This window comes from Mytilus trossulus, chromosome 3 (genome assembly GCF_036588685.1).
Source record: "Mytilus trossulus isolate FHL-02 chromosome 3, PNRI_Mtr1.1.1.hap1, whole genome shotgun sequence".
In the NCBI taxonomy this organism is placed as follows: domain Eukaryota; kingdom Metazoa; phylum Mollusca; class Bivalvia; order Mytilida; family Mytilidae; genus Mytilus; species Mytilus trossulus.
The window spans coordinates 66054393-66067577 of NC_086375.1; the positions used below are offsets into that span (position 1 = coordinate 66054393).

Genomic DNA, 13185 nt, shown 5'->3' on the forward strand with positions numbered 1-13185 from the left:
AATATTTGTGTTTTTATCTATCTAAGGTTAACAGAAAACAGCAGTTTTGCTTTTTTTGTGTATAAATCATGATTTTTTAATCTTTAAAACTGCACATTAATTACCTTTTTGGAATCCTGAATAAGTTTTATAATTTCTTTGCCATACTTTTCACCATAGATATTACTAATTCTTTCACATATCTCTGGTAAACTGGTGACTTTTGGTTCTTTGTAAATATATTCTTTTTGGTCTTCATCATCAAAGTATGACTACAAAGTATAGTAATAACTAAATCATATCTATGTTAACTCTTTGTTGGGGAAACATACATTTATTCATTACTTACATATTTTTTTAAAATGAAAGAACCTTTATAGCATGATGTAATCTCTGCAAAACCTGGATATTTTACTATATACTATATAAATTGGCACTCATAGAATAAAACACTCTACATTAGGTTAAGAGATCCAGGTATAAAATTGCAATTATCATTTAAACTAGGTCATACATGCATACATATTTTTTTAGGGGCCAGCTGAAGGACGCCTAAGGGTGCGGGAGTTTCTTGCTAAATTGAAGACCTATTGGTGGCCTTCGGCTGTTGTCTGCTCTATGGTCGGGTTGTTGTCACTTTGACACATTCCCCATTTCCTTTCTCAATTTAAAGACATAAATTGATAATCCACTACACATTGCATTTACCAATAGAATTTAAAAATAAAAGTTAATGTACTTACCCCATAAAATCCCACTCTGAAGTATTTGCCAAGTAATCTTTTTCCAGATTGTACAACCTCGCCTGCCTTGGTATAGGCTTGGGATAAACTAGTGTAGCAGGAGGATAGTCTCTGTAAAACAAAGACTTACAATAAATTCTAATTTCTACACTGTGACAAAATAGGTCAGTAGTCAGTATTTTATCTTAAGATTAATATGCTAAACTTGTAAATTAAAAACTCTTGACAAGATGCTTAAATCAGTGTGTATGTCTTCCATTTCATGCGGAAAAAATAATCCTCATGTGTTTGTAAGATATGTTTCCAAATACTTTCCATGTGCATAAATATTTCTCATCAACTTTAATATATGTCAGCCAATAACTGTGGAAGCTTAATCAATCACAGTTGGTTTTATATTTATTTTCGAATCATTTATATAAATTATTATCCTACTAAATACTGGTTAAAAAACACACACATACGACAAATGAACTTAAAACTTCTGTGATAATCCTGAATATGTTATCCTCCTCTTGAATTCTGAGCATAAGATATTAAAAATATGTATACCATACTTCTACTATTACTATATTTCTACATAGAACATACCTCATAATCCCTATTAAATTCATAGATAGGTATAACTAATTTGTAGATTTCTCCTAACATCTCATATCTCTCTGCAAACTCTAAAGATCTTGAAGCCTTCTCTAAATATTCTACCATTGTCTCCTGAATGGAAATAAGAAAAATAACAATTATTATCTATGTATCTATATATTCATAGCACATGGAAATATTCATAACTTACTCATTGTTGATAAAAAAAAATTGCAATTCTTAAATATTTTATCTTTCAGTTGTTTGGAAACTGTCTTAGGATACTTGTGTTTTGTTGCAAATGCCTTTAAATTACCTTACACACAATTCATGATCTATCTGGAGGTGTCATTAAATAAATAAGACTAATAAGAAGAGAAATAGTAAACCAAAGGCAATCAAGACAATAGTAGATCACAAATGTCCTTAATTCATTATGGAAGTGAAAAAAATAAGTCTATAAAAATAAATGTTTATGTAACTGAAAATGAATCATTTTTTTCCACCTCTTAAAATAATTGTCATCATTGGCAGATCCAGATTTATTGGCCGATCAATGCATTTGAATGGGGACATATAGTTGGAAACCCCTCTTTTTCCTGGGTTGAGAACCCCCTTTTTAAAATGGCTGAATTGGCCCCTTGTCATTGTGCATACCTCTGTATACTGAACATCCTGCATCCCTGAATCATCTTTAATGCCACTCTCCTCCTTCTCTACATTGGGAGATATTAGTTTGAAGGCAGCACAACCTTGAGGGAAACATCCTGTTTATATAACACAATAGTAGTTAATACTTGTAGAAATGAAATAAATATATTTAACAGTAATAAGTTCTAAATTCATAGTTTCTCTTGTAGTCACTTTCCAATTGTTTTAATAAGTTTTAATTGTAGATCAAATATTTTTATGACATTGTCAAGACTAACAAAAAAAATAGTTGCAATGTATAAAAGTGAGGCATAAACTAAACTAAAAAATTTAAACAATAAAAAAATAGTACCGGTACATTGTATCAATCTACAACATTGCAAAGAAGTTTATTGTAGGCTTTATCACACCTCCGGGTGAGGGAATTTCTTGCTACATTAAAGACCAGTTGGTGGCCTTCGGCTGTTGTTTGTTCTATGGTCGGGGTGTTGTCTCTTTGACACATTCCCCATTTCCATTCTCAATTTCATTTATAGACACCTTCAAGATGATTAGCAGTAATTATATGTGTTATTCCTCTCAACATCAGACACTGTTTCCCAATGTTTTTATTTCATGTAGATGATCACTTTCATATGACCTTTCATTTCATATCCTTTATAACTTTTATAACATAAATTACCACCCAGTATATAAAAAAAATCCAAGCAGAAGCAAAAAGAACAAAAAATACAAAATTATCTATTAATGTTTAACAGCTAAAAACAAATACTAGTAGATGATGACCAGCTCCTAAACAAATTTGCAAAATGAAGCCTAATGTACCGGTACTGTATAAAAATCCATAAAAATGTAAATCAACCGTCTCCAAAATGACAACTCATACACAACAAGAACATGTCCCGAGAACATGAATGCCCCATCCACACTATCATTTTCTATGTTCAGTGGAACGTGAAAATGGAGTAAAATATCTAATTTGGCATTGAAATTAGAAAGAAAATATCATAGGGAACATGTTAACTAAGGTTCAAGTTGATTGGACTTCAACTTCATCAAATCTATCTCGACCAAAAACTTTAACCTGAGGCAGGCCAGACGGATGAAAAAACAAACGAATGGATGAACAAACAAACAAACTGACAAACAGACCAGAAAACATAATGCCCATAAATAGGACATAAAAACAACCACAGACATAAAAAACATAGATGCAAAAGGTGAACAAAAAATAAGGATGACTATAACTGAAGTCAATTTACTGGTGACACAATCTTACAAAATACATTGTACAAGGTGAACAAAGATGAAACTTAGACAAATGTATGACATCATGCTGACCTCCATGAAACATTCAAGCGAAAACAAAAAAACTTAAACAAATAATTGGTGATGACAAAATATGTACAAACAAATCAATTAACAACAACAAGTCAAAAAGTTTAATGAAGGTAAAATTTACTAAAATACAAAAACATTACAACATGATAACAGATAACATGCCAACTTACTGGACTTTAACTTTCCTGCAGTAAAATTATTAGTCCTGTATTTCATAGTGATAAGCAGTCTGGTAACCAAATGCTTTAAAAGGTTTTTTGGTATTTGGTTTTCAACCTTTAAATCACAAACCTACCTGATGTAATTTTTAGTTGAATTTGTATGTGCATACCTGCCAACTGTCACTATTTGATGGGGATTTCCCCCATGGAGGCTCCCAAATTGAATTTTTTAAGAGCAATTTTGTCCACAATTTCAATAAAACAATTAGTTTTACAATGTCTTTCTGCTTATAGAAGTATGCAGAAGCCAAAAAAAAAACATTAAAATGTATTTGCAGGCCCCTTTGAAGGTTTTTCATGACTTATGACAGCCTTCTTGCACGCAAAACCCCCATGGGCATTTTGAAAAGTTGACAGGTATGTATGTGGCTTGCATATGACATATTTTACAAGATTTGTATAATTCATATACTTTTTATAGCTAAAGTAAAGAAAAAAAATACAATTGAAAAAAAAACACTTTACGAGAAGAAGCTTCTTGCTTTGGAATTTTGCAGGTATACAACTTAATATGCATGTTACTGCATAAAAAGATGATTGTGCATAAATATTTTGTTATCTCAAAGTTTTTGCATAAAAAGAGGATCATAACCATTTTGTACAAATCTTTATCCCAGTACTATTAAATATGTCAAACAAATTTTATTTTATTACTTTGTATCATAGCTACAAAATTTGTGTTTCTCAAGCCTCAAATTTCAAATATTTAACTATCTAGAAAAATATACCCCTCCAATACTTTAAACTGCATATATCAGTACCTTTAGTTAAGTTAATACTTCATTCAAATAATTCATGCATGAAGGGTGGAGTGACACTTTTTTGTATACAACATTCCCAAAAGGGTGTCTCCCTTGAATGCCAACATTTTATATGGTACCTTTTTCTTTGAATGCCAACAAAAATATTTCAATAGATGTTTATGTACAGAGAAAAATGGACCCAGTAAATTAGTGAAACATTTTCCTTTACAGAGCAATGGAAATATAGAGCATGCTTACATGCAGCATTTCAAAGCATATTAAGAGCTTCAGGGACAACTTCAACTGCATTTGATTATAATCAAGCCCTATCTAAGATTTTTACAAAGGTTTTCTAGGTAGAAAATATTTATAATACTTAGTTTTTGCAGACAGGTAAAGATTGAAAGAATTTATATATGCCTGAGTTTCATATATTTATCAAGTTGATTAAACATACCTTCATAATCATCTAGATAAAATATCCACCAATTTTTTTTTTAAATTATTTCAATTTAAGAAGCATGTTTGTATTATATATAATAATAATAATTTATTTTATTAAAGTGTCACTTATATCTCCCTAACTCTGCTGTGTTGTTTTAATTAGCATGTAAGTAAAATTAAGTAAAATTGACCTGTAAACCATTCGTATTTAAACCCTTATGGTTAAGCTGTAGTTTTTCAATACTAACATAGGTGGAAAATTTACAATATACATTATATACATTCCTAGATTAAAAAAATCCTCTAAAGTCTAGTGTGGGACTTTTTTCAATCTATATTCTCTTGAATGTGATTTTCCTATAAAATATCTCTGAAATCCAATTTTCACACTATTGTAAGGCTATCAGTCAAAATCATGTTCAGACAAAGAAACAGACACAATGATGATTATTTTTCCTATATAAGAATAGATACTCCAAGAAAGTTGGTAATTTTTTTGTGCCCTTTGTTGAAGTCAAAATGGTTTTTTTTGTAGAACAATTCTTATTGATAATTAAAAGATTGATTAAAGTTTTACCTCTTCTCTTTAAATATTCTGCTATTAATGCTGCTATATGAATAAAACAATGTGCTTCCTGAAAAACATAACAATAATTATAATGTGTTCTGTCTGGTTTGAAATGCTGTTTATTCAGTATAATTGTGCAGTACAAGTTAACTAAAAATACAACTTTCTAGGATATCTGGCACTCACAGCTAACATTTTTATGTACATTTTTACACTTTTTCTATGTTATTAAGACTTACAGTAAAATCATTTGTTCAGTAAAAGCATTCTTTTTGGAAGTTTCAGCCCTATTGGCTCATCCATGGTGGTCATTTTTATTTGCAGAGGAAGTTTGAATACCCAGAGATTGGCTAATCCATGGTGGTCATTTTTATTTGCAGAGGAAGTTTGAATACCCAGAGATTGACTAATCCATGGTGGTCATTTTTATTTGCAGAGGAAGTTTGAATACCCAGAGATTGACTAATCCATGGTGGTCATTTTTATTTGCAGAGGAAGTTTGAATACCCAGAGATTGACTAATCCATGGTGGTCGTTTTTATTTGCAGAGGAAGTTTGAATACCCAGAGATTGGCTAATCCATGGTGGTCATTTTTATTTGCAGAGGAAGTTTGAATACCCAGAGATTGGCTAATCCATGGTGGTCATTTTTATTTGCAGAGGAAGTTTTAATACCCAGAGATTGGCTAATCCATGGTGGTCATTTTTATTTGCAGAGGAAGTTTGAATACCCAGAGATTGGCTAATCCATGGTGGTCATTTTTATTTGCAGAGGAAGTTTGAATACCCAGAGATTGGCTAATCCATGGTGGTCATTTTTATTTGCAGAGGAAGTTTTAATACCCAGAGATTGACTAATCCATGGTGGTCATTTTTATTTGCAGAGGAAGTTTGAATACCCAGAGATTGGCTAATCCATGGTGGTCATTTTTATTTGCAGAGGAAGTTTGAATACCCAGAGAGAACCACAACCTTCAGCAGCATATCTTACAACAATAAATGAAAATATACTACTTTAAAAAACCCTCTTTTTCTTCTTTTTAAATGTAATGACCATTTTGCAGTAAAACAAATGAGAATTTACAACTGATTACTGTTATGTTACAATATATTCATCATACATTTATTTTACAGCCTTTTTAATTACATATTGCACTTACTTCTGAATAATTGCCATGTTTTAAGTGTATTTTTGCCATAGAGTCCAGCCATGTTTTACGTAATTCTGGAGTGCTGTCGTAGGATTTTGCCAAGCTATACTGTAAATCTATCAACATTTCTGGATCTTTTTCATGTTCCTTCATCTGAGCTGTGGCCATTAACACAGTTCTTATTTTTTTAGTTAAATCTTTCACCTCTGCTGGAAATCCACTTTTCTATAAATAAAGGTTACAAAGTGTTGTTTATACTTTGAAAAAATCTCTTGTAAGCTTTAAAACAGTAATAGTTCTGAATACAAAAATGCAAAATATCTGACACATTTATTATTAAATAGCACACTTACTATATTTGAATGTTACATGCAGTTTTCAAAACAATCAAGGTAAAAAGTTTGGTTTTTCACAATAAGAGAAACAGATATAGGAATGTATGAAACACAAATACAGACATTACAAGTTAAAACATGAAAAGCAGATATGTTTTTGTTTAATAAAATACAATTAAGTGTGTATAGAACAATTTATCTTCAACAATATTTATTGTTATGCAAAGCAATTTTATCCATAAAATAAACTACCTGGATATACCAAGTAAATGGTAACTGCTTACATTTAAAATCAGAATGCATGCATTATTTTTCAATTTTTATTCAATCTCATCTCTGAGATGAATTTATAAAATTATGAAACATTATAAAAATTTATAGTATATATTCAAGTTTTGCCACTGCATCAATGAATTGTTGTGTTGTTTAGTCACAGTTGAATATTTATCTGCATTCAAATTATTAGATAAGTTATAGAAATATTACTCTTAATTCCAATTGACTTGGTTAAGTTACTTTTTACAAAGGTTTATAAGTATCAAATTAATTTGCAGACATACAATAATTTGATAGGCAACCACTTATTTGACAATGCTTTTTGCTAAATACTTCTACCAACAACAACAAAAACATGTTAATTTTTTTTTTAAAGCTGTTAGAAACAATTAAAGTAATAATTATCTACTGTACTATTTACTAGGCAGACTTCATCATATGCAATAGTTTTTGTCTATAACATTTAACATTTTATTCTGTTTCTATTTAGAATTGCTGACTTGTTGAAGCTATCTTTCTGCTATGTCAACTTTGTGAAAATAATCACTTTCTCCTCTTAACAGGCATTAGTTCAAAATTTCCCAAAATTTAGTTTTATATAAAGACAAATTTGTTTGAACACAAAAATTCAAAATCTCAAATTTAAGGTTTACAATTTTGAAATCATTAGTAATTCATGTCTAATTCTTTAACTGCAACATGCTGGATTTAATAGTTTTATAATTAACAATGGCTTAATTCCATGCAACAGCAATTCAAATTTAGGTAATTTTCTGAAATATGTTGAAATGAATTTGATTCCTTTATTATCAGAAAACTATCGAACTGCAAGTAAGTACTTCCTGTAGATTCTTTAAAGTTGTTAAAGATATGTAGAAAAATATACAAATCAAACACACAAACAGTGTCGCCTGCTACCATATACTTGATATGAAAAGGAGAATGTTTAAAGAGAAAATTACCATGACAGGATCAAACTGATCCATTTACCCTATGCATCTATTTTTTAATCATGTCAATTCAAATAATATTACAAAATGAGAAAAGGTCAAGGCTGTGTCATAGTTCACTGGTGCAAATACCAAATATGTTTGAAATGTCTTTAACACTTCCCGGATAAAATCCATAAAACTTTACTCATCTACTAGCTACTGAAGCATGACAATTAGGTCAAGGCAATATCATATCATTTTGTACTTTAGTGAACCTATACTTTGTACAAGGAATACATTTTTTTTTAAAGTAAACCTCAGTAAAACATTTGCATGTAAGTATGTTTAAAAAGTGAAATAAACAAGAATACCAAAAAATGGTGACCTACCATGTATGATTACAAAAAAAACCTAATTTGAATACAATGAAATTATAGCACTGAAATCAAAGTTCAGGTGACTATGGCTGACTTATCACTTATGAAAAGATCTAATTCAGACACCTTCACATGGCCACTTAAAATTGAAAATGTAGTAAAGACTAGATGACATTATTAGAGGACTTGTATACTAATTAAAATAAAGAAGCATATGAAATACTGGTGAACTACGAAAAATTGTTACTATGACTTAAGATCTCAGTCAAAGAATACATCCCAAAAACTTTTAACTTGGTCATCAAAGCATTGAAATCAGATTATGATCAGGTAACAATGACAAGGTCAAAAAAACATTTTATTTTGCAAAGAAAGCACTGAAATGAGGTCATGTCGGATGTCAATAAGAGGCTGACAAGGTCTAATAAAACTTTGCTTTTGCAACTACAGCACTGATATAAGATCAAATTCAGGTTCAATGAGTGGCTCACAAGATCATTCTAAATAATCTTTATAAATATTCTGATTTATTCAGGTGACAGAGCTACAGATAAAGGAATTAGCAATTGATAAAGCTGTTACCACTGCTTCAAAAATATATCATACATCTTCTGATAGGTCAGACAAGAAGTATTTGTGCCTATAAAAATTCTTGAAGACACATTAGATTATAATAAGTGACTGAAAATTGGCAATGATTATTTTTAAAAAGAATTTAGCCTAAGCAAGAAAACAAACACTTAAAAATAACTTTTTCCGTTATTTTAGATAATTGTGATATTAAATGAAAAGTGAAGAAACTTTTGTTTGTGTTAATTGTTTAGTGCAATGCTTAGATATTGGGTTGAGGTCAATTCATGCACTTTACCTCACTTTTAACTTTCTTTTTCTTTGATTTTCTGTCGATCTGATAAAATTATACAGTATAATATGACATGCTGGTATTGTACATTTATGATTGGTTAGTAGTACACTTACATTTTGGTAATTTTATATCAACAGAAAAAGATATGAGGAAAAAGAAAAATATGAGGTGTATATGCATAATAAAAATATGGTGTATATGCATAATAAAAATATAAGGTGTATTATGCATAATAAAAATATAAGGTGTATTATGCATAATAAAAATATGAGGTGTATTATGCATAACAAAAATATGATATGTATTATGCATAATAAAATGTGAGGCGTATCTATTATGCATATTAAAAATATGAAATGTATTATGCATATCAGAAAAAGGTACAAGCAAATATATGAAATGTATTTTTAGAAAAGTACAAGCAATATGAATATTTGACAGTATTAAAATTAGGGAATATTGTAATAATAAAATGCATGCACTTGTTTTGTTGTTCATTAGACAACTCCGTAAGAAGATATATTGCCTAAGTTAATTTTGTAATGATAAATTTGATATCTGTATGGTTAAAAACCTGGAAAGATGGCATGCATTTCTGGGACATAAAAACTCCAATCAAAAAGTCAAAAATATTCATTTTACCATTCTTGTTTTTTGTTTCAACTGAAAACCAAAAATCCAAAATAATTCTAAATTTTCATGCCCCAAAACCCAGTATACATGTATAATACTGAGAGTAAGCTGTATATATCCTACCCTCCGTTCAGCATGAAGTCCAAGAGATTTGTTCTTGCAAAACACAAGTTGTGTCTGTAGATTATAAATATAGAGTTACCTCCCCATTTTTAATGATTTATTTATTGGCTGATAAAATGCACAGCACATCTGAAAGCAAATACTCTTAAAGCAAATTTACTATCAACCTTACACTGCAAATACAAATGTTTCTCAATTTGTGAAACATTGCCAAAGAGGATAATAAATCAAGCAAATTTTAAATACTTCAATATGATTAAATAAGTTTCTTGAAGTTTGGTATAGATGCCTTTTCTTGATTATTACTTTTAAAAGCATCTTTGGTCTAATTCTACAGTGAAATCTATCTGAAACCTAATAATGAAAAAAAAAATTAAGGGATCTAGAAAGACTGATAGGTAGTAACTTCCTAATAAATGGAGTACTAAAAGAGGCACCAAAATTTGAAAATTGGGTCTTCTATGATATATGTCAACAAAATTCTTTTGAATCCAGTGCAATATAAATATGTGTAAAGTATGGTAAGTTTTGGGGTTTGGTTCATTAAGGTTTCACTGTTAATAAATCTAGCTATATGAAGCCCTGAGCCAATGATATAACTGTGTGACGCTTTCTCTACCTTTTGTTTATTACGCCTCTGAAAACAACAATTAGATAATACTAGAAAGTTCTAGACTAAGTCACACATACCTAGGAAAAAAAGAACAACTTATAACTTCTTACTTTGAAGTATATAATTTGTAATGTCATAGCATTCCTTTGCTATATAGCATCTGAAGATGGCAATTTGAAATCTTTTCTCATGCACGTCTTTATTTGTGAAATTTCTGTTCTGATTTCAGACAAGATGATTCACAGACTGATAAACCAGGTAAAAAATCATAGCGCGAGGTATATTTACCAAAATTGGCAGTTCTCAAAGGACCATAAACTTTATTTGTACCAATTACTCCCTAGTCTTACCTATTCAATTAATGACTCTGTGTTGAAGGCCGTAAATTGACCTATAATGGTTTAAATTGTTATTTGGATGGAGAGTTGTCTCATTGGCACTCACACCACATCTTCCTATATCTATTAACTACAATTCATCTACTTGTTTATACAACACATTAGCCCCAATCCACTTTGCAGAAATGGAAGAAAAATAAGGAGAGAGAAAAAAAGAAGAAATAACAGGATTGTTTCAGAAGTAAAAATATGTAAAATGCATTCAAAATAAATATATACAAATAAATCAGAGTGATATCAGAACTTAATATTGAAGCTTTGCAAACCAATCATATATAATTTTACATAATAAGGTCATTCACAGATACCATAATGAAAATTAAACAATTTAAAATCTGTTGATACCTCCCGACGATTTCTAGCAACTCCTGACATAAATTCAACAAATGGTCCAAACATCTAAAATTGTAATCTTCTCTTATCAATACTATTTTTAGATGTTGTGGGAAACAAATAAAATGTAAACAATATAAAAATGGATTTATACATTTATGGCATGAAATATTTGAAATTCCTTATTTCCTCATGTTAAATTCTTAATTTTTACTAAAAAGAACAATTAACTCACAAGGCAAATGACTCAACTCCTGATTACCATCATTCTTTTCAAAATATTATCTGAGATCTATGAAATAAAATATTTTTATTCCATAAAATGGAACAAACTATTAGAGTCACTTTAAGAAAATAGCATCTTTAAAGGAGAGTTAAACCATTCAGATATGAAAACCACACATATGACAAGAACATAATAGATATTTACCTGCATTTGTCTATCACTGGAAGCATAACTGTTTATCATAGCCAAACTCTCTTGCAGATGTGAATTACTTAGACCAACAACATTACCAATCAGTTTATTCACAGATATAATAACCTGCACAGAAAAAGATAAAAAAAATATCAGATCCCCATATAGAAGAATAAGCACTTAATTTAGTTAGCTAACTGAAAAAATGTATCATAAGGAATTATGTATAATACTTTATTATAGATATACTGTAACTGTTCCTTGTTGAGGTATTTTCCTTCTTTCTATTTTTATAAATATTAGACCTTAGTGCAGTTGGTACCATCAAACTAAAATATTCTTCTGTTAGAAAAGTAAAATGTTAGAGAAAAGCAACAGATAAATAGGTCTAATGCTTTCCTTGAATAAATATGCTCTATTTCTTACCTGTAAATGTACTCTTATAACACTTTTCTTTTTAGTATGTTCAAAGTTCTGTCTCATCAGTAAATAGAGTAAAGCACAAGCCTCCTTCCTTGTGGAGTAAAGCTTGGAGTTACAGCTACGGAGTATTTCATAACACAGGTCTCCACAAAGTTTGGCATTACCACGGTACAAAACGTTCTCAAACTGAAAGTATAATTATTTTCTGTCTATCAATCTTGGATCGTTATCTCAACAAGTACAGGTAAACAATTACGACAATATTAAAAATTGAAGAATTTGATGTTAATGTTTTTATTTTACCATAAAAGTTTCATACATTTGTTTTTAGGGAATATTTATAGCTATCAATTTCATTGAAAAAAGTCTGTAAAACCATTGATAATTCACATGCTGCAACACAAAAACAACAACAAGTAATCCTTTGTCATGTCTAATGTCCTACAGACAAGTTTTTTTTACAAATGACAATGTACCTTTCTGATGAACTGCCTGAGTGCAGCAAAGACATGTTTCTGTAATGTTTCTGACTGGCTATGCTGTAAGAAGTAGAGGTGGAGATCAAATACTCTCTGCATCAAGCTGTTGTCACCATCTTTGTACTCTAAATTTTTCTGCAAAAGTAAAATTTATCAATCATTGTTTGTTGGTTTGGCAAACACAGAAATCATTATGACATATGACCAGTTAATAATATTAAGCTTTTTACCAGAAGTGAAATATATTCTCAATACTAGCTGAAAAAAGAAGCAGTGATTTTTCAAAATACAGAATTCCTAAGGATGGTCCATTTTAGTAACATGTTCATGATAGATTTTCTTTGGATCAGTGTAGAAATAAGATCTATCTTTGCATATATATGTATAAGGACCATACCTTTACAGATCATCTTAATTGTGTCTTAAATTCTTCAATAATGAATAGTTTTATAAAACCTATTAACTTTTAAAGCAAAAACAAAATTCTTATGTTATCTTGCCTTGTCTACTCAAAAGAATGGATTGCTTTGACAAATTTTTAGGCAACTTATAAATTC

At 29.9% G+C, this 13185-nt stretch overlaps 1 protein-coding gene across 13 annotated transcripts in view; it reads right to left on the reverse strand.

The window, feature by feature from the left end:
* The window catches only part of LOC134712165 (dedicator of cytokinesis protein 9-like), a 69181-nt gene that overhangs the window by 12515 nt on the left and 43481 nt on the right, over window positions 1–13185 (reverse strand). For 6 of the 13 annotated variants that reach the window (XM_063573425.1, XM_063573424.1, XM_063573420.1 and 3 more), the window contains 11 exons: window positions 12626–12763; window positions 12153–12335; window positions 11739–11852; window positions 11321–11374; window positions 6433–6648; window positions 5282–5339; window positions 3467–3481; window positions 1962–2071; window positions 1314–1436; window positions 723–833; window positions 105–251 (listed from right to left, as the gene is read on the reverse strand). In XM_063573425.1, the coding sequence (XP_063429495.1) occupies window positions 105–251; window positions 723–833; window positions 1314–1436; window positions 1962–2071; window positions 3467–3481; window positions 5282–5339; window positions 6433–6648; window positions 11321–11374; window positions 11739–11852; window positions 12153–12335; window positions 12626–12763 (1269 nt within the window). Of the gene's footprint in view, window positions 1–104; window positions 252–722; window positions 834–1313; window positions 1437–1961; window positions 2072–3466; window positions 3482–5281; window positions 5340–6432; window positions 6649–9211; window positions 9251–10583; window positions 10602–11320; window positions 11375–11738; window positions 11853–12152; window positions 12336–12625; window positions 12764–13185 lie in introns of all 13 variants that reach the window. The other 7 variants (XM_063573422.1, XM_063573430.1, XM_063573431.1 and 4 more) reach the window with 5 other exon arrangements.